The 24,404-nt window shown below is 40.9% G+C and overlaps 1 protein-coding gene across 1 annotated transcript in view; it reads left to right on the plus strand.

Annotated features, from left to right (window-relative positions):
- The window catches only part of POLN (DNA polymerase nu), a 215,930-nt gene that overhangs the window by 122,857 nt on the left and 68,669 nt on the right, over nucleotides 1–24,404 (plus strand). The window contains exons 16-17 of the mRNA XM_075066754.1: nucleotides 13,936–14,018; nucleotides 19,111–19,242. Of these exons, the coding sequence (XP_074922855.1) occupies nucleotides 13,936–14,018; nucleotides 19,111–19,242 (215 nt within the window). The remainder of the gene's footprint in view (nucleotides 1–13,935; nucleotides 14,019–19,110; nucleotides 19,243–24,404) is intronic.

The raw sequence follows: 24,404 nt of genomic DNA on the forward strand, positions 1-24,404 counted from the left end.
CTTCTGCACCTCTTGCAGCAATGGGAGAAAATAGAAAGCAGCCCCTGTGTATTCCTCTGGACTACAATTCTATTTTCCTTTCTCCCTACTCCTGTTATACAGTCGCTTATCGAGTAGGCAGAATCTGGCCCTATTTGAAGGTGCTTCTTCTTAAATCTGTTGTATCCATGTCCTCAGCTAATAATTCTAGCGTAGGCGTTTATTTAAACCAGTATATGATTTGTAATCATGTGCATAAATTGGAAGCGTCTCAGGCTGGTTATCGAAATAACTGTAGTGATAACAGATTGAATCATTGTTCTGGGTAAGTGTGATTATTTAAGATGGTGCATGCTTGGATCAGGCACAAAGCGCTCAGAGTATCAGATCCTGCATTCCTTTATTCTGTTATTTCTTAATTAGTAGTTACAGTAACTGTTGGAATTTTTATATTAGTGCAATAAGCTATATGTACTCGTCACAACAATGAAAGTTTCTGCTATGGAACATTTTGAAATCTCTCAGCTACAAGCCTAAAGGGATTAGTGGGACTATTGCAAATATATTATGTTTAATGGTTTTTTAAATAGTTATTTCACCTTAGAAATGCTTACTTTTCAGATGAGTCAACTTTGGCACCAAAATGTGCTCTCTGTGTGTGTGTGTGTGTTTGTTTGTTTCTTTTCTTTTCTTTTAATCTATAATATACTGTAGTCATTACCACTTATCTTGGAAAATCCAGTATGACAATTGCAGATCTAACAGATTTTTCTACATAAATATTATCACAAATATGGTGTGAGAATAGAACATGGATATAGGTACTGTAGAAAGACTGGATTCTCACATCATTCTGAAGTGTTCAAAAGTTGTGATCTTAGAATTTTGAAATCATGTTACTGAAATCTTGTGATAAACATACAGTGTCTGTGATTAATTGTATTTTTAAGAAACACATTTAAGGCTGTTTTCGAGATCCTACTCATGGTATTTAAGGTACTTAATTAAATTGTTAATGTGTTGTATGCAGTGTACACAATAAAACTATAAATTACAAGGTGGTGAGGTAAAGCATAATGATCTTTTGATGGAAGAGATCTGGAATTTGCACATTAATGAGCTATAACCCCAAAATTCACAATGACTTTTGATTTGCATACTTATAATATATCTAACATACCCATTTATTATTATTTGTTGGCTTGCTTCAGGGAGTGAAATAATATTTTTCTAGTAGCAAAATGGCCTTTCATCAATACATGTATGACATATTTGCAAAAGAGAGAAATAAGCAGTCTCCTGGCTTTGAGGATGAACTGTCAATGTTCTCATATGTCCTAATGAGTGATGTATTATTATGAAATTTATCAGACATAAAAACATCTGCTCTATACTGTTTTACATACTCTATAAAGATGAGATCTCTTGTTAGTAGTTTTTTTGAAGTAGAGGCATAAAAACACTCAAGCATGGATGGTCTCACTCTATCCAGTCAGCTGTAGCAGTTAGGAATGAATTCTCTTCCGCTCCTGATAAATTGCACAATTAGTTAGGGACATTATGGTTAGAGATGACCCTGAACCAAAACCGTGAGTTCAGATTAGAGGTCATTGCTCACACATCTCTTTTTAGTGGACAGAATCTGAACACCCTTAAATTTGGGAAGGTTCTAATCTAGATTTTAAACCTCCAACTCCAGGAGTGTTCAGATCCTAGACTTTTAGTTCAGATTCATATAGAAACATAAGGTTTAGATCTTGCGTTCTGGTTCAACCACATCTTTAATTACTGCATGAGTTTTTCAATGAGTTTTCCTCCAATATTTTCACTGGATATTGCATCCCAAAAGTAACTGGTAAATATTAAAATATATTCTTTCTTTGACCTTCTCAGAATCAGAGTTTTAAAGATATTTTTAAGCCCTAATAATTTCAAAACATCCAAGGCTGTTGAGCTGGAATATTTTAACAGCTTTGCTTTTGCAGCAAAGCAATTTCTATCTATTTTAAAAACTCCCTTGCAAGAGGCGGTAGTTGATATTAATGAAATGTAACAGTTGTCTTGCTTTGCATTCTGATAGACTGTCTGGATAGCAGCTTACAGCAATTTCCCATGTTGCTCACAATTCCCTTGAAGATGTGCAGCTGTGACATTTGTTTAGACTAGCAGATAAGGCACAGGGAAAAAGTCTTTGAGAAGAATAGTTGCTTCTGTTTTTAGATGAGTTAAACAATAGCATGAGGGAAACCATTTTTTTTTAAACCAGAAGTTTAACAAGATAGCTTAATTTGATGTCAGAACCAGAGGATTATTGTTATTGTACAATACTTAGTTTCCTATAATTAATCTAAAACAGCTGAAAAAGAAGCTATAATTTTAATAATTTTCTCCATTATGCATGCAACAAAATAAGTGAGCTTTGTGACAAAATAGGACAATTCCATCCCAACAGTCCTTTGTCCCAGCATCAGTATATGACTCTACTACTTCCACAGACAGATGTATATAAAAGAGGCCATCTTACTATATTCTTGTTCAATTGCTTCTTTTGCTTTAAGAAAATAGCATGAGTTGTATGGGAACAGAACACAGTTTGACATGCTGACTTGATTGTAGTTCTTTTTATTTCATTATTCTTAGTTAATCCTTTTTTCTTCACCTTTTAATGCTAAGGTCAAGCTGTATCCTACTAAAATTGAGAATGAATAGGTCTGGCTGGGCATATATTATTGGTCCATGTCTTTTTGAAAATGGTCTGAAGTATTAAAGCACAGCTGGACACAATTTATAAACAGCTGCATCTCAGGACTGCACACATCAAATTGAGATTTACATTCTTGGATTTTTTGGTAAATGGAAGCTGATGAGCTAATGGGTGTATGCTGTATACTAACACTCTGAATTAAGTACAGTAGATGTCAAATAAATTAAATACAACATTTAGAAAACACAGGTGTAGCATGTATAATTTCTAATCTTAAGAGCTAGAAAGCCTTTCCTGCTTGATCTTGGAGGAATGGAATGCTTTTCAGTCATCTTTTCACATAGGTAGATGAACTACTCTGCTGCTGGAGTTCTGACTCCAAACCCAATCCCTTTCAAGAACATCCCATCCCAAACACTCCAGTTTTCCTTATGCCTGTAGTTCAACAAAATGTGGGCTTCTTTGGTGTCTCATTCCCAAAATGGGAAGCAGGGAGATGTATTATGCCATCCATCTGAGGCAGGGTTGTTCTTTCATTCCTGATTTCAGCCTCTACCATGCTCTGAGTTTGGAGATTCAGCCAAGATCTTCCATGTCTATGGCACAGGCAGCCTCCTTTGTCTCTGTGGGAAGGCCTCTGCAGAGTTTTGATTTGATATAGCCCTTTCTGGAGTTGCTGTATTATCTCCCAGAATGGCTTCCATTCCTCCTTCAATGGCTGAAGCCTCCACAACAAAGCTAGTTAATTAGGTGTGGAAGGCAAAGAAAATGGTCTAGTAGTGTTGGTCTGTTTACAGTGTCAGAGATGCAGTCTCTGAGAGATGCTGCCTCACCCAGTTCATGGAACCACTCTTTGGTCTTTGACATGATGTTTCACTATTCTTTCAGGTCAGTTGGTCACCACCGTTGTTCACACTGGGACCTGAGCTGGTGTTTCCTACTTCCTTTCATTCTGTATTCACAGCCACAAAGAGTGAGACCAAATAATTCCCCAATTAGTTAATTCATCTAAGGACTTGGAAATAGACCTTGCCTACTCAGATCAGTTGGCAGACCTGAGACAGCTACAGTGAAAGGGGTGGCTCCAGGCCTCAGCACACCAAGTGCATGCTTGGGGCGGCATGCCGCGGGGGGCGCTCTGCCGGCCACCAGGAGGGCAGCAGGCAGGCTGCCTTTGGCAGCATGCCTGCGGAGGCTCTGCTGATCCCACGGCTCCATTAGACCTCCTGCAGGTGTGCCTGCGGAGGGTCCGCTGGTCCCGTGGCTTCGGTAGAGCCACAGGACCAGTGGACCCTCCACAGGCACGCCTGCGGGAGGTCCACCGAAGCCACAGGACCGGTGAGCTGCAGAGTGCCCCCCGCAGCATGCCGCCGTGCTTGGGGCGGTGAAATGTCTAGAGCCACCCCTGTACAGTGGTGAGAAGACAGCCACATTCCCACTCCTGCAGCAGTGAAGAGGGGGAGACAAGAGCACTCTCAAGTTTCTTAGTTAATGTCAGAGAACCTAAAGTTCTTAACTGGAAAAAGTCCAGAACTCTCGACATCCCAACAGAGGTCTCTGAGTGCTTGTTTGTCCCAAGGTGGAGAATAACTATTTCCCAATGCACCCTGATCTCCTAGATGTCAAATGTCCTTGGGTTTAGCTTGATGGTGAAAATCCCATTCTCAAGGTGGTTCACAAGTTTTACTGACTCCCCAGGGAATGCTTCAGTAATTTGTTCTGGCAATAGACATAATATAGGACATAGCCTTGGATCTAGTCTCCTTATCTGCATCTCTTTTGACCAGCAACTTGGTAAGAAGAGAGCTGGGAAGTACAGGAAGCTGCCAAGGAGTAGGGTGACCAGGTAGCAACTGTGAGAAAATGGGACATGAGGTTGGCGGTTATATGTGCCAATATAAGAAAAAGTCCCAAAAAACAGGACTGTCTCTTTAAAAATGGGACATCTGGTCACGCTACCAAGGAGGAGATGAAGCTGTTGTGAAATATTGAAAGCCAGACTTGATTCCCATCTTAGAGATGATTTAAGAATAAAGAAATCAATCCTGATACAATACAGGCCAAGGAAAACATTTTAACCCTCTGCCTAAAGCAGATGGGTTAGGACAGACAGGTGACTGGCACATGGGTGAAGATCAGGAATAGTTAAGTGAGTGTACAGGAAGGAAGTTTGTAGATAGATGGCAGGCTGGACTGGGAAGAGGAAAGGAGGTAGATTGAGGGAGGAGATACAGAACCACCTATACTTCAGAAAGGATTACAAGAAGCTGGGAGCACTGCAGCCTTTTGATCAGAAAATCTGTATTCGATACATCACAGTAGCAGAAGGTTAAATAAAAAGGCTAAATTAAATTGAATCCAAATTTAAACTGTTTCCTAGGGAGATTATGGTTATACTGGAATACATGGAACCTTGGTTCCTCTATCTCTCAGATACCATGTTTAAATTGTCTAATAGAAGACATTTTTCATCTGTGCTACATTAGTATCTTGCTTTACCCATGAAAATGTACATCGACTTTCAGAAAACGAACTTTTCGGCATGAACCTTACACTAGCAGTAGGACGGACTAGATGATGATGTAACATTTTTTCCATCTCTATCATCTGTCATTCTAAGATATATAGTGGCTCATATATTCTATCCACTGTAAATGTAATCCTATCTACATCATTTAAGGAATAAATGTATAGTATTTGTCTTATGCAATCAACATAACAGTATCCACATAAAACTGGAAGTATTACTAAGCCTTACAGCTGTCACCAATTATTTAGAATTCCAGCCAAAACAGAATCTCATGTGCCAACATTCCAGACATACACATACAATATGAACAACCTTTAACCCAGATTAAACAGCAATAGCTGTTTAAAAACCACACACATGTAGTATACATTTCACTCTTATGAAATAACAGAAATATACTTGTAGAGAACTGCTAAGCAGTCATTACAGTCGTACATACCTTGGTGCTAGAGTAGTTCAGAGCAATGCTCTGAGTCTGACAATTTATATAGCCTCCAGTCAAGTGACATCATGTCCAAGCAGGAAGGAGGGCGGAATAGCATGTGGTTGCGACACAATGCTTTTATTAGTGATAATCTAGAAGTAATGTGAAGAGTCAGCACTGGATGTGGGTGTGATGAGACCTCCAATAAAAACACCCTTCTGAAATAATGACTGTGTTATTTTCAGTTTTAAAAACGTATTAATGTTGAGAGCCCAATGTTGTCTCTCCGTAAACTTTAACAAGAGGGTAGGTAGTTTGAGGATTTGTGTGCTGTTCCTTTAATTAGGTAGCAAGAAGCCAGGCGTCATGGGTCTGTTTTTCCTTCTGGAGGCTGTTCCACATGGCTGATGAGAGCCTTCTTTTGTTAACAGTTTGCTCCTTTAGCTCAAGTGGAAGAGTTCTATCAGTGCTGTGTATGTGAAGATACAGACATTGCTGATGACTCTCTCTGTGTGTGTGTGTGTGATGGGGGGAAATAATATATGATATGTAATTAAACACTGTATCATAATACACACATACAAGGAGGCAGAATTAAGGTTTCACAAGTAACTATTATCCTTTCGGTCATGCCCCAAAGTTCATGAACATAGGTGAGGATGGGGATGTAGATCAACCTGTAAACCGAGAGCTTCATCATCATGGATTGGTACAGTGCCTGCATCACTGCTGCTGCCACACCCATCTGCCGGTTGATCTCACGCTCCCACAGAGATCATAGGTACAAGCGGTAGAAATGAGGTTTCTCCACAGGGTGTCTGGGCTTATTCTCCGAGACAGGGTGAGGAGCTCAGCTATTTGGGAGAGCCTCAGGGTAGAGCTACTGGTGCAGGCACCTGGGAAGCTTCCTTTCAAACTCTAACGGGCACATCTCACTGGGAGGAGGCCCCAAGGCCAATCCAGGGCATGCTGGAGGCATTATATCTCTCAGTTGGCTGGGAGTACTGAGGAATCCCTCAGGAGGAGCTGGAACCTGTTGCAGAGGAAAGAGAAGTGTGATCCTCCCTACTCTCAGTGCTGCCACTGTGACGCTCACCAGGAAAAGCAGAATAAAGAAAAAGAAGAAGAATGTAACTATTATTCTGGCATTTCCTAACTTTTGAGCACTTAATTTTACAATCTTAATGTTTTAAGATAAGGATTCATATTATATATTGCATACAAAAAATCCCTAAGTTATTGTGAGGACCTTAGAATAGATGTAATTGTTGAAATGATTTTATACCGCAAAATTGTATTTAGTAGTGTATTTACATGTTGTGTTACTATTTGTTTCCATTTTTTTTTAATTGTTTGTATCTTAATGGGAGTTGCTCCTTTAAAAACAAAGCAGAACACTTAGCCCTGGTCTACACTACGAGTTTAGGTTGAATTTAGTAGCATTAGATTGATTTAACCCTGCACCCATCCACACGACGAAGCCATTTTTGCCGACTTAAAGGGCTCTTAAAATTGATTTTGATACTCCTCCCCAACAACAGATTAGCGTTGAAGTCGACCTTGCTGGGTCGAATTTGGGGTAGTGTGGACGCAATTTGATGATATTGGCCTCTGGGAGCTATCCCAGAGTGCTCCATGACTGCTCTGGACAGCACTCTCAACTCTGATGCGCTGGCCATGTAGACAAGAAAAGCCCCATGAACTCTTGAGTTTCATTTCCTGTTTGGCCAGCGTGGCGAGGTGATCAGCACAGGTGGCCATGCAATCCCAGAATCGCAAAAGAGCTCCAGCATGGACTGAACAAGAGATACTGCATCTGATCACTGTATGGGGAGATTAATCCATACTATCCGAACTCCATTCCAAAAGAGGAAATGCTAGAATATTTGAAAAAATCTCCAAGGGCATGAAGGACAGAGGTTATAACAGGGACCCACATCAGTGCAGTGTGAAGCCTACCAAAGAACCAGAGAGACAAACAGCTGGTCCGGGTCAGATCCCCAGACATGCCACCTCTATGATGAGCTGCATGCCATTCTAGGGGGTGCCCCTGCAACTACCCCACCCGTTGCTTCCCTCCTCCCCCACCCCTGCTGGGCTACCTTGGCAGTTATCCCTCCATTTGTGTGACGAATTAATAAAGAATGCATGAATTTGAAACAACAATTACTTTATTGCCTCTGCAAGCGGAGATCAAAGGGGCGAGGGGAGAGCAGTTGGCTTACAGGGAAGTAGAGTGAACCAAGAGGGTGGGTTTTCATGAAGGAGAAACAAATAAAACTTTCACACCATAGTCTGGCCAGTCATGAAACTGGTTTTCAAAGCTTCTTTGATGCACAGCGCATCCTGCTGTGCTCTTCTAACCGCCCTGGTGTTTGGCTGCATGTAATCAGCGGCCAGGCAATTTGCCTCAACCTCCCACCCCACCATAAATGTCTCCCCCTTACTCTCACAGATATTGTGGAGCACACAGCAAGCAGTAGTAACGATGGGAATATTGGTTTTGCTGAGGTCTAACTGAGTCAGTAAACTGTGCCAGTGAGCTTTTAAATGTCCAAAGGCACATTCTACCACCATTATACACTTGCTCACCTATAGCTGAACTGCTCCTTACTACTGTCCAGGTTTCATGAGCCAGTCGAGCAAGGGGTAGGCTGGGGTAGGTGCGACCATGCGGTGCTGCCAACTAGGAGAGCAGCCTGATGCAGAAGCCTCCAGCTGGCATGATATTCCAGGCAGGACTAAATCTCCATTAGATGAAACTTAAATAAAAGAATGAGCTAGAGTCGTTCCCATTTTTGTCAAGGCGCCCCGAATGACCTCACTGAGGTTGGCTAGGAACACCCATGTCTGCCCAGGCGCCCCCAACCAACCGAACTGAGGTCAGCCAGGAGCACCCACAGGACAATGACAAAGGTTAGCAGTCATATTGTACCATCTGTCCGCAAGGCAAGGGGATGCTGCTGTGTAGCACTGCAGTACTGCATCTGCCAGCAGCACCCAGGAGACATACGGTGACAGTGAGCTGAGTGGGCTCCATGCTTGCTGTGGTATGTCATCTGCAAGGGTAACCCAGGAAAAAAGGTGAGAAACAATTTTTTGCTGTTGCTTTCATGTGGGGGAGGGGGTGGGTGCTGACGACATGTACCCAGAACCACCAGCAACAATGTTTTTTCCCCATCAGGCCCTGGGAGCTCAACCCAGAATTCCAGTGGTTGGTGGAGACTGCGGGAACTGTGGGATAGCTACCACAGTGCAACACTCTGAAAATCGACACTAGCCTCAGTACTGAGGACGCACACCACTGACGTAATGTGCTTAGTGAGGGGACACACAATTGACTGTACCAAATCGATTTCTAAAAAATTGACTTCTATTAAGTTGACCTGATTTCATAGTGTAGATATACCCTTAATTGCAGAGTATTTTCAGTGACTGTCTCTTCAGTGTTTGCACAATGACTAGCACAGTGGTGTTCTGGTCCATGACTAGGGGGCCTAGGACTATTGTAATACAATAAATAAATAAATAATATGAGACTGAGAGCAGCATGGAAGGTTTTGCCTGTTTCCAGAAAGTGGAATAATTTTTCTTGTGTAAGCTCCAAAAAGAAAATAATTTGATTTAGTCAATTTATCTTTCAGGAAAGCAAGCCTCATTCTTCAAAATGTAACATTTTGGGGGATTGGATGTCTTTGAGGGCTTTGCTAGTGAGCTACAGTCTTTCACCTGTAGGTTACCAGTCTGAATCTAGCCCAGCTCACCAGGTACCTGTTCTCATTTGGTGACCCATATAGGAAAGAAGTTTGGTGATACTCCATCCCTTTTCCCACACCACCATTACCACTAAGCTTTGCATTAATTGGCAGACATAGCAGAGAGGCCAAAAACTGCGTGGGTCATGGAAACTGTTGTGTCCCAGTTTTCCATAGAGGTAGAGTGCTTCAGATCAGGGCTGAGGCATAATAGCATGTTGTTGTGTTTTGGAAGCTCGTCCTGCTACTTCCCTGTATGTACGTCAACGCTGTCAACCCAGTCCCCTTCACCACCACTAAATCCACACATTTTTTTTTAAAGTTGAAATATACACACTCTTTAGTTAGTTATAAAATGCAAATAGCCCATTACAAAACATCACACACACAACTATACAAATCTTGGCAGCTAGACATAATATACTTGGGCAGCTCTGTAACCTTTTCTGTTGTGATTCTTTTTTAGCATGTATCACTCACAGTTCCTTTGACAAGGTCTACATAATGCTGCCAACATCCTTTTTTATTGTATTTATTGCAGTCAGCTTCTCAGATGGAGAACCTTTCCCAGGAATGCTGAAGTGCCTTACAACATCTTTCAAAGATCGATGTCCTTTCATTGTCACATGTTCCTAATATCTCTCGGAGTTGCCCAGGTTTTTTGCTTTATGGATATTTTTGAACTCTTTTGTTGAACCCACAGTGCATTGAAATATGCATCTTCATATTCCTTTTTTATATCTTGTGAGGGATGTTCAGGTTTTCCAAGGAAATGTACATCAGAATTTCTTCATTGTTTTGTCTATACTTTCCTGATCTAGAGTTAGGTCTGATGTCATCAGCAAAATGTTTTCTGCCTCATTTCCCATGGTGTGTATAGAAAAATTGGCATTCCTCATTATAAGTCCTCATGTACTAGAAACTGTTTGAGATGGCCTATCCATTCTGACTACACTAATGTATCAGCAGCTTTGGGGGGGAATATTATCATCACTGGCCTTGAAAAGTAATAAATTATATATGCTTGGTTTTAATTCTTCTTTCTGACATTAATGTACTTTTAAGGCAACTTGTTCTTTTCCTCCCTCATTGCTCCTATAGAACTGCCCCTTCCATCTCTATTTCTGTTGGATTTAGGCATCTTTGCTGAAGTTGCTCTGTTTTTGGCGTGTAGCCCAGGTCTCAGAAGAGCCACCTCTTCAAGGAGTTTACATTTCCTGACCCTGCCTGCTATTCTCCTTAACTGTATTCTGCACTGGAGATTTTGCTGACCTCATAGCCTTCTTAGTATGCTTAGCTCTTCTAGTAAGAGCTGTAAAACATTAACTCCATAAGTGCCTTCTAATACAAGGACTCCATTCTTTTTTCTATCTAATAGGTGTGTATCAGGTAAAGTAGGAAGCAGTATCAAGCAAAGGAAGGTACTCCACAAGCAAACCGTTGTTGTGGAAAGATATGCAGGCAAGGATGGGCATCTGAGGATGAGAGCACAGATGGGGAAATGTACATGTTGGAGATGGACAGTTGAGAGAAGAAGTGGAGGTGGGAGAGGATGTGGACGATGAGCATGAATTTGGCAATGGAAGAGGGTTGAAAGGAAAGACAAGGTACAAGAGGAAAAGAAGAGGAAGAAAACCAGGAGACTGAAAAAAAGAGGTAGAAGGAAAAATAATGGAAAATCCAAACTTTGGACAATGCAAAGTTAAAAATTGTGGAGAAGAAGCAAAAGAAGGCCAAGTATAGAAGGCTTCATGTCAAAAGTAATAACAATTTGTGTTTTCAGGGAAGGACCCCTGAATCTCCTTACTAGAGTTGAGAATCAAAGTCTCCAACAAATTCATTCTTTTGAGTTTTGCACTGCACTGCATCTGCACTGATCTCTACTCTCTTGATATGTACTCACCCCACCTGCCTCCTCCAGATACAGACCATTCTGATTTAACTGCAATCTGTCTTCATCTGAATGTCTAGGCTTAACTGCTGAGCCCTATTAGGGTCTAATCAGCTTCTTCCCTCAGGCTCATGTTTATTTAAAAAAAAAAATGCATCTAGACCACACTGCTGATTACAGTGTGGGCCAAATTCAGACCTGGGGTATGAAGATGCAACTCCATTGGCTCTGTTTGTTTTGCATTATATCACAATTCAGTTATATAATGATGATTTCATGCTATTTGCATATATCACTTTCTTAGAGCCTATAGCTACAGTACCATTATCGCAGTTGCAAACAGCACTAGTTTACCCTGGATACCATGACATTTCATAACATGAAAGATGAAACTCCAAATTAAAATAAGATGCTTATGTAGAAATAGATTTGTACAATAACTTCTACAACAAATCATATTTGTTAATGTAAAAATAAACACATTGACAGTAGAAAGGAGGTTAAGGGGGAAAGTCCGTTAGGGATTTCTCACCTGACAGCTGTATTTAGGAGAAGCTGACCCACCAGTGTCATTTCATTCTTCAGAGAAATAGCATCCCCCCTGCCAACTTCACACCTCAGGAATGCTACTCTGAATTACAGAAAGAATCAAATATGCTGTTGATAAAACCAAACATTGTGAGGACAGGCAGGGAGACAAATTATTTTCATTTTTAGGCATGAAAAACAGTATTTAATTGATTCATGACTTGCCATTTGCTCCAACATTTGTGAATTATGCTGTTGTCTCTTGCTTTATTAAACTCCGTTCCTATGTGTGGTGTACACACGTTTAAACTTGCATAGAGTGTTAGACTTAATCCATTACTGCCAAAATCTGGGATTCCCCAGCCTGACACACTAATACAAGTGTTGACTCACCATATTATTTTTAGCACTATATTAAAAGGAATGTTTGACATCAAGTACTAAGATTTTAATCACTTTTGGGACAGCATATCCATATCTCTTGAATAATAAAAGATGAGAAAATGTTAAATTTAACAGTATGTGACTGGCATAAGTGCAGACTGTATGGACTATTTGAGATAAGGCAGCCAACAGAAGTGAAATTGATGAGTTTTACTAATAGGAGACCTCATTTCAGCCAACTGCTACAAAATCTTAACTGAGCTTTCATGAGTGAGCACCATTATTTGAAGGAGAATAGCAGGTTGTGTGGATTAGTTAACTCTGACTGTGTATGCATATATGGATATTTGTATATAATTACTGGTAAATTAAGAGGTATTTGTAAGATGTGTCATACATCTAGGTTAGAACTGTCAAAAGTACCCTAGTGACTTAGGAGCCTTAGTCCCATTGACTCTCTGATATCTAAGTACCACATCACTCTGAAAATAAGACTGAGGCTCCTAAATCTCTTAAGCACTACTAAAATTGTACCTCTAGTTTAGTGTCTCATAAAAAACATAAAATAACATGAAATAGGGAAATGCAAAACATGGTTCCTCCATAAAGGACCTACCTTTTCCTTGCTGCATGAGATCAAAGAAGGCAAAATAACTTTTAGGACTGAAGGCTTCTATAGTAGTTTTCAGTTTGGAGTACCTGTTTCTCCCTTTTAAAACTGTAAATAACCCTAAACAATGGGAGACTTATAAGTGTTTTCAAGAATACCTGAATAGCAATCCATTCTCAGGAGAAATAAATAAATATGAGAGCTGGGGGCAGAGGGAGGAGGAGAAAAAAAAATCACAGCCAAAATGGCTTCTTAGTAACTCACATAGAGCATTTTATCTGTAATTTCTTCCAGAAAAAATGAGTCAAAATAGTTTCCTCAGACTTCAGTGGTAGGCTTAGACAGTTAGGAACCAGAAGTACAGACCATGATCCTGCAAACATGTAAGCACTTTCTTAACTTTACTATCGTGAGTAGTCCTGTTGATTTCAGTTGGACTACTCATGGTAGTAAAGTGAAGCACATGTATACGTGTTTGCAAGTTTGGGACCTTAGTATGTTACTTAATTCATGTGACTAATATCAACCAACTCAACGTGAAAATGCACTGCAAAACCTTCCCGTGAATTTTTATCTAAGTATCCAGACAATGTGAAAATCTGCATTCCAAATCTTCAACATTTTCACTTGCAAGGAAAATCCATGCAAATTACTAAATTTTCACAGAACCTCTGTGGAATCAAAATAGGCACAAATATTTTTCACAGTTCTAGTCCTCAGTCAAACTTTTCCAAACTTCAAATCTTTGGGTTTGATTTTTGTTCAGGTCAAGGAACATCAAAGAATTGGGTTAGTTCTTATTTTATCTGAACCAGTTCATCCATCTTTAATAATACATTAATCTTTTAAGAGCAGATGTTTTTCCAACCAGGTCAGTGATGGAAAAGGGAGATAAAAGGCCAAGATTAGCCTGGTTCACTAGACACAACATCCCCCACCGAATTGTATGACAAAAAAGCTGTGGATTCAGAGCTCAAGATTAAAGCCTCCCTGAGCTTCTGTTTATATGCTGTATGTCTGCACTTATGAAATTGTTATTGACTCTAGAATGTATTTTCAATGATGTTTGGAATATATATTTGCTTTCAACTAGAAATAGAAGATGAAACCCATATTATATTTGTGCTTAGGAGGGGTATTCCAAGTGAACAAGTGAAGCATGCAGATAGAGAACAGGCAAAGCGCGTTGTCTACTCAGTAGTTTATGGAGCAGGTAGGGATCTGTATAGAACTAGAAACAAGTTTGTTCTCACTACTGTTTACTTTTTTAGATGATTAACTAGAGCTGCAATGGATTTGAGTTCATTTGAATATTTAAAAGCTAGCCATACACTTTCTGAAGGTGAATAACGTGATCTCAGAATATTGCATCTTGATTTTTTTGACTATCACAAAATAGTCTACTTAAAAATCATTCAAAATAATATAGTAGCTTTAACATAATATGAAAGTTATTTCCTGGCTAAGTTGATGCATTGACTTATTTTGCATTTTGACTTCTAAGTACATCTGAGCTACTATAAGGAGACTCATGAATCAATGTAATTCAAACATCTGTCTTTACCTATCTAAAATTAGTATAATTCAGTATGGAATATCTTCTGCATACCACTGGTGGATGCATACATAGAAGATGAAAGAAGTTTTCAGATCAAGGACAGAATTTGGCCTTGAATGTTATTTTTATTAACCTCTCTGTACTGTACCATAAGTGTAAATAGTACTTTACAAAATATTGTAGAGAAATAAGGTTTCTGCTCTTTGGAGCTCAGTATTTAATTCAGCCAAAGATATGCATACCACAATTCCTTTAATATTAATGAAATTTCTGTTTTAATAAAATGGGCTTCTCCTCTATACTTGACTATAATGATATCTCATACCACTATGTAAAGGATTTTCCTTTATTATCCCATTCCTTTAACTATTTAATTTATTTTTAGATGTGCAGATTTTTTCTTAATCACTATAAAGTACTTCAATTTATATAGCCTTCCTAAAGGTAACCTGCAAAAGGAAAAATAGAGTATGTTGCTTCTATACAAAGTAAAGGGAAAGTCTCCCCCTGAAAAGATTTTGCTTGAATCAAGTGAAGATTCTGAATAAAAATCACTTCCCCTCTCACTTTCCTGGAATTTGTCTTCTCATTAATAAATATATTTTTCCAAGGCTTGGATTTCTACTGTAAAGAATAAATAAAAATAACGTTCAGGTATTTCTACATCATTGAAAAAAATAAAGGACCCAAGCTCAATTTTTATTCCTTTGCATGTCACCTTTAATATTTATATGGATGATAGACTGACAAATGCTAGTGCTCTTAAAGGCAAATTTACTAACACAACTCATTGATTTAACTGTTTAATAAAACATTGAAATAAGAAATCTGGTAGCAGTATAGACCCTAAAACATTTAAAAACTAGAGCCGTACAGTAATATCTGGATATAACTACACTTGTATGTGACTTAGAATCATAGTGGTAAGGGACCACAAAGGTTATCCTGTCTAACCCAGTGCCAAAATGTGGGATTTGTTGGGTCTAAACCATCCAAGACAGATGACTATCCAGTCTCCTTTTGAAAACCTCCAGTGAAGAAGCTTCCACAACCTCCATAGGAAGTCTGTTCCATTGTCCTACTGTTTTTACAGTTAGATTAATTCTCAGGAAAAGCTTCCTAAATCTGCTATGCTGTAGTTTGAACCCTTTGCCTGTTGTCCTGCCCTCTGTGGAAAGAGAGAACAACTTTTCTGCATCTTTTTAATGGCAGCCTTTCAAGTATTTGGAGGCCACTATCTTATCTCCCGTCAATCTCTTCTTTTCCAAACTAAACATACCCAGTTCCTTCAGCCTTTGCTCTTATGGCTTGTATTCCATCTCTTTGATCATCTTTGTCACTCATCTCTGGATTCTTTCCAGTTTCTCCACATCCTTATCCTTTCTATACATTGGTTACCAAAACTGGGCACAATCCATCAGCTGAGGACTAACCAGTGCTAAGTAGAGTGAAACTATCATCTCCCATCGCATTGCTAACTCATGTTGAGGTTGTGATCCGCCACAACACCCAGATCCTTCTCAGCAGTGCTGCTGCCAAGCAGTTACCCCCATTCTGTATTTGTGCATTTGGTTTTCTTCCCTAAGTGTAGCACCTTAAATTTGTTTGTGCTGAATTTCCTTTTGTTGTTTATACATCAGTTCTCCAGTTTATCCAGATCCCTTTGAATTTTAGCTCTATCCTCCAAAGTATTGGCAAATCCCCTAGCTTTGTGTCATCTGAAAATTTGATGCTACATCCAGGTCATTAACAAAGATGTTAAACAACACTGGACCTAGAATAGATCCGCATGGTACCCCACTTGAGACCTCCCTACAATTTGATATAATTCCATTACTAATTACTCTTTGTTTGCAGTTGTTTAACCAATTATGTATCCACTTAATGGTTGTTCCATCAAGCCTGCATTTCTCTAGCTTACTTATCAGAATGTCGTGTGGGACAATGTCAAAAGCCTTGATGAAGTTCAGGTATATTATCAAGTATCAGAGGGGTAGCCTTGTTAGTCTGGATCTGTAAAAGCAGCAAAGGGTCCTGTGACACCTTATAGACTAACAGACATTTTAGAGCATGAGCTTTCATGGGAATACCCACTTTGTCGAAAGCTCATGCTCCAAAATGTGTGTTAGTCTATAAGGTGCCACAGGACTCTCTGCTGCTTTTACAAGTATATTATGTCCACCACATTCTCTCTATTCACCAAACCAGTTACTCTGTCAAAGAAGGAAATCAAGCTGGTTTGGCATGATTTGTTCTTGGAAAATCCATGCTGGATGCTAATGATCCTTCATCCTCCAGGTATTCTCAAATTGAATGCTTTATACATTGCTCTAGTAGCTTCCCATGTATTGAAGTCAGACTGACTGGTCTGTAGTTCCCCGGCTCCTTCCTTTTCCCCTTTTTAAAGATGGGCACTATGTTAGCCCTTCTTCAATCTTCCAGGACCTCTCCTGTCACCCATGAGTTTGCATATATTATTGCCAATGGCTCTGAGATTTCCTCAGCTAATTCCTTCAGTACCCTCAGGTGAATAGCGTCAGGCCCCGTGAATTCATTCAGATTGCTCAGAAGATCTCTGATGTATTCTTTACTTATCCCAATCTGCATCTCTTCCCCTTTATTGTCTGTAGTAAGTTTGCTATACATTTTATTTTATCTGAGAAGACTGAAGCAAAGTAGGCACTGAGCAGCTTTGTCTTTCTATCATTTTCTGTTACCAGTTCACCTTCTGCACTGAGCAGCGGACTCACACCGTCCTTGATCTTTCTCTTTTGTCTGACATTAGTAGTCTTCAGGAATTCGTCCCCCATTTCAGAGAGCTCTACCTATTTACAAATTTAGTTATGTTTGAAGCGCAACATAGCAAATGAAGAAAACAAAATATAGTTCTTTTCTGGTCGTTGAGCCTTTCGCTTACGCTTGGATCACATTTTCAAGGTCTTCCACGAGAGCTAGATATGTACTTAAAAAACACAGACAAAACCCTGAGACTCTCACCTAATCACTGGCCTCCAGAAGTTAGTACTTTAACACACAAACCAAACAGCATGAGAAGTGACAACACTGCAGACTTCCTGTTTACTTTGAAGCAATTCACTTCACCTGTGCCTTGTTCATCTGTAAAAAAAAAAATATATATATATAATGAAGAGCACCAAAGTATCTGTTAATTAATTAATTAAATCCTAAATTAGGCCATGTCTATATGTACAGCACTGCGGGGGTACAGCTGTACAGATAGTGCATCTGTTAAAATCATCTCCATGAGTGGCATAAGCTATGCTGGTGGGAGAACCTCCCTATTCAGATAGCACCGTGCACATGAGTGCTTATGTCAGTGTAACTTACGTCGTTTGGGGGGTGGAATATTCACATTTGTTACAGTTTTCTTGTGAAGCCACAAGGAGTTTCCTAACTGGTATAGACAGACTCTGGTAATTCAGTTTTTTGAACAATGAATGAGAAATTTGGGGGAAGTGAGGGAGAGTTAAATTAATTGTTCATCAAACAATAATACAACACTGGAATAATTCCATTAGAAGTCATCCCAGATATCTTGCAAATTTCTGATTCTAGCAGCTTGGCTATATTTTTTCTTCTAGACATCTGTGCAGCTCCTGACATAGCTGAGTACAAAATACTACAGAATTGTTATGAAATGTACATCAGACTGACAGTGATGGCATTTGGGTGGCTGAAATCCTCCCTCTCTCAAAAATGCAAGCTAGTTTCTCTTGACATTATTGCTGTGACAACTAATATTTTATATTTCTGGTGCTTCAAGACATTGCCTTTCAGCAAATGTTATTTGCAGACACAATGTTGTTTTTGTTTCTATGTAGCTGACACCTAAATATCTGTCTTTAAAGGCTAAAATCAATAATATTGATGTATGGTTTTATTTGCACTTGAACTACTTGGTTCATAAATTTCTTTAAATTGTATCTCTTACCTTTTAATCTCATACCGTGGAGAAAACTGATCTCTTTTTTCTCTCATACTCCTTTGCTTTATCTTGTTACGTATTCACTTTGATATAGTTTTAATTATAACACATCTAGATACTGGGTAAGTCTTGTTGCGACTTTCTCTACACTTCCTTTAAAATCTATTCTTTCTCTTCCGTCCCTCCTGTTAAAACCTTGGTCCATGCCTTGATCATCTCGTTTCAATTACTGAAGTCTTCTTCTCTGTTGCTTCCATGCATTCCACTTCTCCAGCTTGTCCAAAACACCCTATCTAAAATCATTCGTCTCCCTCATCCCCATCCTCATATCTCTTCATTCACTTCCCTGCTTATTCAACATTGAATTAAATCTCCTTATCCTCATATCAAGGCTCTGCATAAATTTGCCCCTGACTAGTTTATGAATAAAAATGAACAAAAACTAAGAACCTTGCAGGATACATGGTAGGAATCTAAAATACAGATGATATCCTAAAATTTGTATTTAAACTATTAAGATGTAATATGCAGTGGGGAAAGCCTCTGCTGAGTTGCACCCAAATTCAGTAAGGCATTTCAGTGATGAGTTTAGTCCTTTCCTAATCAGTGAAAACACTTAAGCTTAAAATGAAACATATATTTAAATAGTTTGCTGAATCAGGACCTTAGTGTATGTGATCATCCAAATTTGTGAAAATAACTACAGTGATCGTATTCCATTAGTCAATAAACAGTTCAGTACTAATATTTATATCAAAGTGATATTTAAATGATTTTCTGTTCTACATTATTGTGCACAAGGTAAAGAACGTCTTGCTGGATGTTTGGGAATTACGCCTCTTCAAGCTGGTCAATTTATAGAGAGTTTTCTGGTGAAATACAAGAAAATTCATGACTTTACAAAGAAAACCATTGAGCAATGCCACAATGAAGGTAATAAAACCTATAAGATGCATTCTTGTTTACTGTTCAGCTGCCATGCTACATTTTACAATAAGGACAGAGACTCAACTCAGATAATGCTTGTAGCATAAGAGAAAAAGTTGAAAGAAATAATGAAAATATCCACCCCTGATTAAGGTCTGTCCTGTGTTATGCTGGCAAACTGGGAGGATATGGTTGGATCCACCACAGCTGCTTCTGTCCAGATATTGTTTTACTGGGAATGCTCTTTAGCATTTGTGAACGGAAAGAAGTTCCTTTCTTTTGAATATGGCTCTCAATGTCCAGTTATCCATATTTAAAGTTACTTTGAGATTAACTTATTGCAATGCAATGAACATACCACCATATTGTCAAACTAGTTAGAAGTTGCTGCTAGGGCATTACACAGCCTGCTTAGTAAGCACTGTTTCACAAAGAGATCACGTTATGCCTGTGGCTGTGATCTGCACTGGCTACCTCATGATTTCTTGGTGAGCTTTTCGGTATCAGAGGCTATAAAGCATTAAAAGATATGAACTCAAAACACCATCTGTATGTCCCATGTAATATCACAGCAGATGTGATCCTCTGAAGAGTCTAAGCTAACAATTTAGTGGCTGTCTACACTTAAAGCACTGCAACGGCACAGCTGCACTGGTGCAGCTGTGTCACTGTAGCGCTTAGTGAAAACATTAATCATACTGATGTGAGAGCTTCTCCCATCCACTTCCCAAGAGGCGGTAGCTATGTGAATGGAAGAAGCCCCCTGTCAACATAACACTGTCTATGCTTTCGGTTAGGTCGATACAACTGCATCGCCCGGGGGGGTGGATTCTCCACTCCCGTGAGCAACGTAGTTATATCAACATATGTTGGTCTAAACCTTAGATTTGGGTTGGTGGCAGGATGTCCTCAGTGAAGGATTTTTCACTTTAGAATTAACTTTTTGCTTTTCATCCATCAGAGCACTACTGAACCCACCTGTTCTTTTCTTAAACTTTCTCAGAGGAGAAGATTGGTTTGGGAATGATGGGATAGAGTAACGGTCTGTTTTTTCAAAGGTTGATCTGATCTGTTTAATGTCTGTGTTGCTACTTTTAGTAGTGCATCGAGAGTGTTTGATAGGCACAACTGAAACATTGAAATATATAACAATAAACATTTAGTGCTCAATGTAGACAAAGTTATTGGCATCTTGACTTTCTGTGCTTAATTTTGCATTTGTGTGCATGCGCACATGCATGAAGGCTTGTAGAGCTGTTCAGGAAAAAAGGAGAATAATTAGCAACAAGACAAGGCTGTTCCTAGGAGCATTTGTACCGCTTGGTGCAAATGGCGTTAGATGCCTCTCCAACAAGTTGCTTAGTCATTTATTTGGTGCTTCCTTCCTCACACCAACCTGCCTGATCTCTTAAGATGTGTCACTTCATCCTAAAGTTTTTCTAAATTCTTCTTTGAGTACTTGCCCATGTATATTATTACTCCTGGGGGAATTCTGCGTCACTGTGTGGTGCAGAATTCATGTCTTGCACAGATTTATTTGCTTTCCTTCATAAAAATTACTTTCTGATGGGGAAACAAAGGGAAGCTGCATAGGCGGTCATGTGCCGCTCCCCAACAGCATGGGCGCATCGTTTTGGGCACCTGGAGCAGCCAAAGAAGAGATAAATCACCGGGAGGGAGGGAAGGGCTGGGCTGGGAACTGGGTCAGACCTACCCCCAATCTGCTCAATGCCCATGCATCTGGACCCCCCACGTACCCAGACTCCACTCTGCCGAGCCTCACCCACCACACCCAGAACTCCCCCACTGAGCTGCCCATACCCTAACCCCCATCCCATCGAGCCTTACCCCCTGCACCCAGAGCCCCACTGCACTCAGAGCCGCCACCACCACCCCCACACCTGGCCCTTCCCAGCCCCATCCCGGCCATTCACTCCTACCCTGCGCTGGACTCAGCTGCTAGTCCCTGCTGCATTGAGGGAGTGGTAGGAGCGCACTTCCCCTGCACAGAGCAGTTGGGGCTGGACCAGGGCTGGAGCTGGATCAGACCCACCCCCAAAAGTTCCCCCAGATTTGCACCCCCTGTTTCCTCCCCCATCACTCCTCAGCCATGGGGGGAGGGGTCACTGTACAGGGAACTGCTCCCCCATCTGCCTACTCCCTGTGCATCCAGACCCCCCATACTCAGAACCCCTGCGTAGTCCCATCCCCACTGCATCCAGACCCTCACCCCTACACCTAGACCACCCTCTGTTGAGCACCCCATACTTGAATCCCCACCCTGACAAGTCCCACCTCCTATGCACCTGGATGTCCCCACAAGCCTGCCCCAGCCTACTGATCCCCAACCAGCTGCAGTTGTACCCCTGCCCCCACCAAGCCTTACTGTCCCAGCACCTAGTCTCCCCACAACCAGAACCCCCCCCGCACTGAGCCACAGTCACCTTCACCTGGACCCTCCCTGCAGAATCCCGTTGCCCCTGCACCTGAAACTCCCCCAACAAGCCCTTGTTCATCCAGATCCTCCCTGCACCCAGACCCACCCACTGAGTTGCTCGCACCCAGATCCCCCACACAGAACCCTCTCCCCCTGCACCTGGATCCACCCCTCCACACTAAGCCCCTCCACACTTGGATCCTGCTGGATTGAGCCTGCCTGCCCACACCTTGTGCACATGACATGGGGCTGCTAACCCTGGTGAGTTGTTTCATCTGCTACTTCTGAGGGAATTCTGAACCAAAAAAATAAATATTCTTTACCAAAAAAATAAAAATTCTGTGGGATAGTATTTTAAAATTCTGCAATATTTATTAATAAATAAATAAATGTGGAGGCTCCAGCATGGCAGTGGGGAGCACAGGCCACTGGCTGCATTGAGGTGGGAGAGCACACTGCAGCCTTCCTCTGCCTGTCCCCTCACAGACACAGACCTCTGGCATGGGCCCAGCCCTTGTGCTATGTCAGGGTCGGGTGCAGCTTCAGTGCTAAGTCTGTGTCCCAGAAGGGAATGAGCTACAGGGTGATCTCTCATTTCTGTGCAGCCAGTGGCCTGTGCTCCCCACTACCATGCTGGAGCCTCCACATTTATTTATTGACATAAAATTTGCAGAATTTTGCAGAATTTTAAAATATTGTGTGCAGAATTTTTTTGGTGCAGCATTTTTAATTTTTTGGTGTAGAATTCCCTCGAGCAGTATTATATTCCACTCTTGATCAGAAGTGGCCCATGCGCTTAAGATTGGAGTCTTTTGCCCAGCATGTCTGCTGGGGCCATGCATGCATGCTTGCACTCCCATACTACAAGCATAAAAGGGAGTGCAGGACTAACCATCACTCACCATCTGGGGCTTCAGTTGGGGAGCAGGGTTGGGGTACAGGGGTTTGCCTCACTCTGGCACCCACCCACCACAAGCCTCTATGCCCCAACCCCGCTTGTTGGCAGGAGCACTGGGTGGAGTGGGGCAAGCCCCTGTGCCCAGACCTCACTCCCCAGCAGGAGTGCCAGGTGGGTAGAGGGGGTTGGGGCATGAGGCGCTTATTTTTCCGGGAGTCCCCAGTTGGCCAGGGCCCCTGAGCATGGCCCCATTGACCCAGTGGCTATGCCACTGCTTCACCTCTCTCATTACTTCACTCCTAGGGTATGGATATTCACTACAGACAAATGGGAATGTGTAGAAGGTACAGGATTTAATACAAGGAGAGTCTGCAGCTGTTCCCTCCCCAAGCCCCCCCCCCCTCATTCTCCATGGCCCTGCAGCCACAGATACTAAATACAGTTCAAGAGCACAAATGCTGACTGATGCACAGAAGAAATATGTAAACATTTTGCCTCTTGAATTGGATTATGGCTTTGTAACTCTGAGGCTGAATTTTTGTGGGCCAGCAGCCATCAGGTCTATTTAATGAATAGGTTTCTTGGACTGTTTTATGCTGGAGCACATCATGTATCAATATAATGCAGTAAAATTTGACATGAGCAGGTTTCATTCTGGGAACAGAGGTCTTATTCAGCAAGTATGTCAAAGAGAAAAAAAAGAGGACAAGTTTTAAAATTTTACAGTAATTTCTAATGAATAATAAGATGATGAACCAATTCCTTCACTACCCCAAACAATGACTTATGAAAATGTAAGTTTAATAAAATAAATATACAATTTGTAAAAGTGCACTGGTCTGTTGAGTGCATGCATACATCCTAGCCCACATGACATACTCCTCAGCCATCAGAAGGGAACATTCTGGGACCTGTAGTTTCCCCCAGCTAGAGCACATGACCAGGGAGGAGTTATGGGGCTGGAGGATCACGTGACTGCTTTGGGAAGGGGGACTATATAAAAAGAAGCCTGATCTCATTCTGAGAAAGTCAAGGTAGAGACATGACCTGGAGGGAGACTCTCCAAAGTGTAAGACTTGAGAAAATTGCTACTGTAATACAAGAATCACTGTACTCACTCACCAGAAGGCCAGTCACGAGTGTCTCTTGTTCAATAACTAAGTTTCAGGTGCCCATCTCTGCCAAAAGACATCCCTGTTTCCATTCAGTTGTGTGTATAAGAGACCAGGTAGATAATAGAGAGATCTGCTTTGAAGCTTCATTGCAATTAATACTAAAGATTTTGAAGCACTTAAGGCATTACCCACTGCCGATAATCAAGCAAAAAGAAAGTTATTTGCCTGTCTGGTAAGTGGAGCTTTTCAAGATGTGTTGTCCAGATATATATTCTACTCTTAGTGACCTAATATCTCAGACTGGAAATAAGGTGAATTTTTAAGTGAGAGTAATTTACCATTGGAACAATTTACCCAAGGTCCTGGTGGATTCTACATCAAGAGTGGATGTTTTTCTAAAAGATCTGCTCTAGGAATTATCTTGGGGGAAGTTCATGGCTTGTGCTATACAGGAGGTCAGACTAGATGATCACAATGGTCCTTTCTGGCCTTGGAATCTGTGCTTGAGGCTAGCCAGCAGTGTCTGTTGTGGCCACGCAAGCACCCTGAGTGCCTTCACACCCCTCTCCCAAGAGCATAAATGCCAGTGTGCCCAACAGCCAATCAGTTCTCTCTCCACTACAGAATCCAATCTATAATAGGAATGAGTAATAGAGGGGAAGGAAGGTAGGTCATGGAATATATAAAAAAAAAATAAAAAAATTCTCCTCTCACCCCT

The sequence above is a fragment of the Chelonoidis abingdonii genome, chromosome 5, assembly GCF_003597395.2.
Source record: "Chelonoidis abingdonii isolate Lonesome George chromosome 5, CheloAbing_2.0, whole genome shotgun sequence".
Lineage (NCBI taxonomy): Eukaryota > Metazoa > Chordata > Testudines > Testudinidae > Chelonoidis > Chelonoidis abingdonii.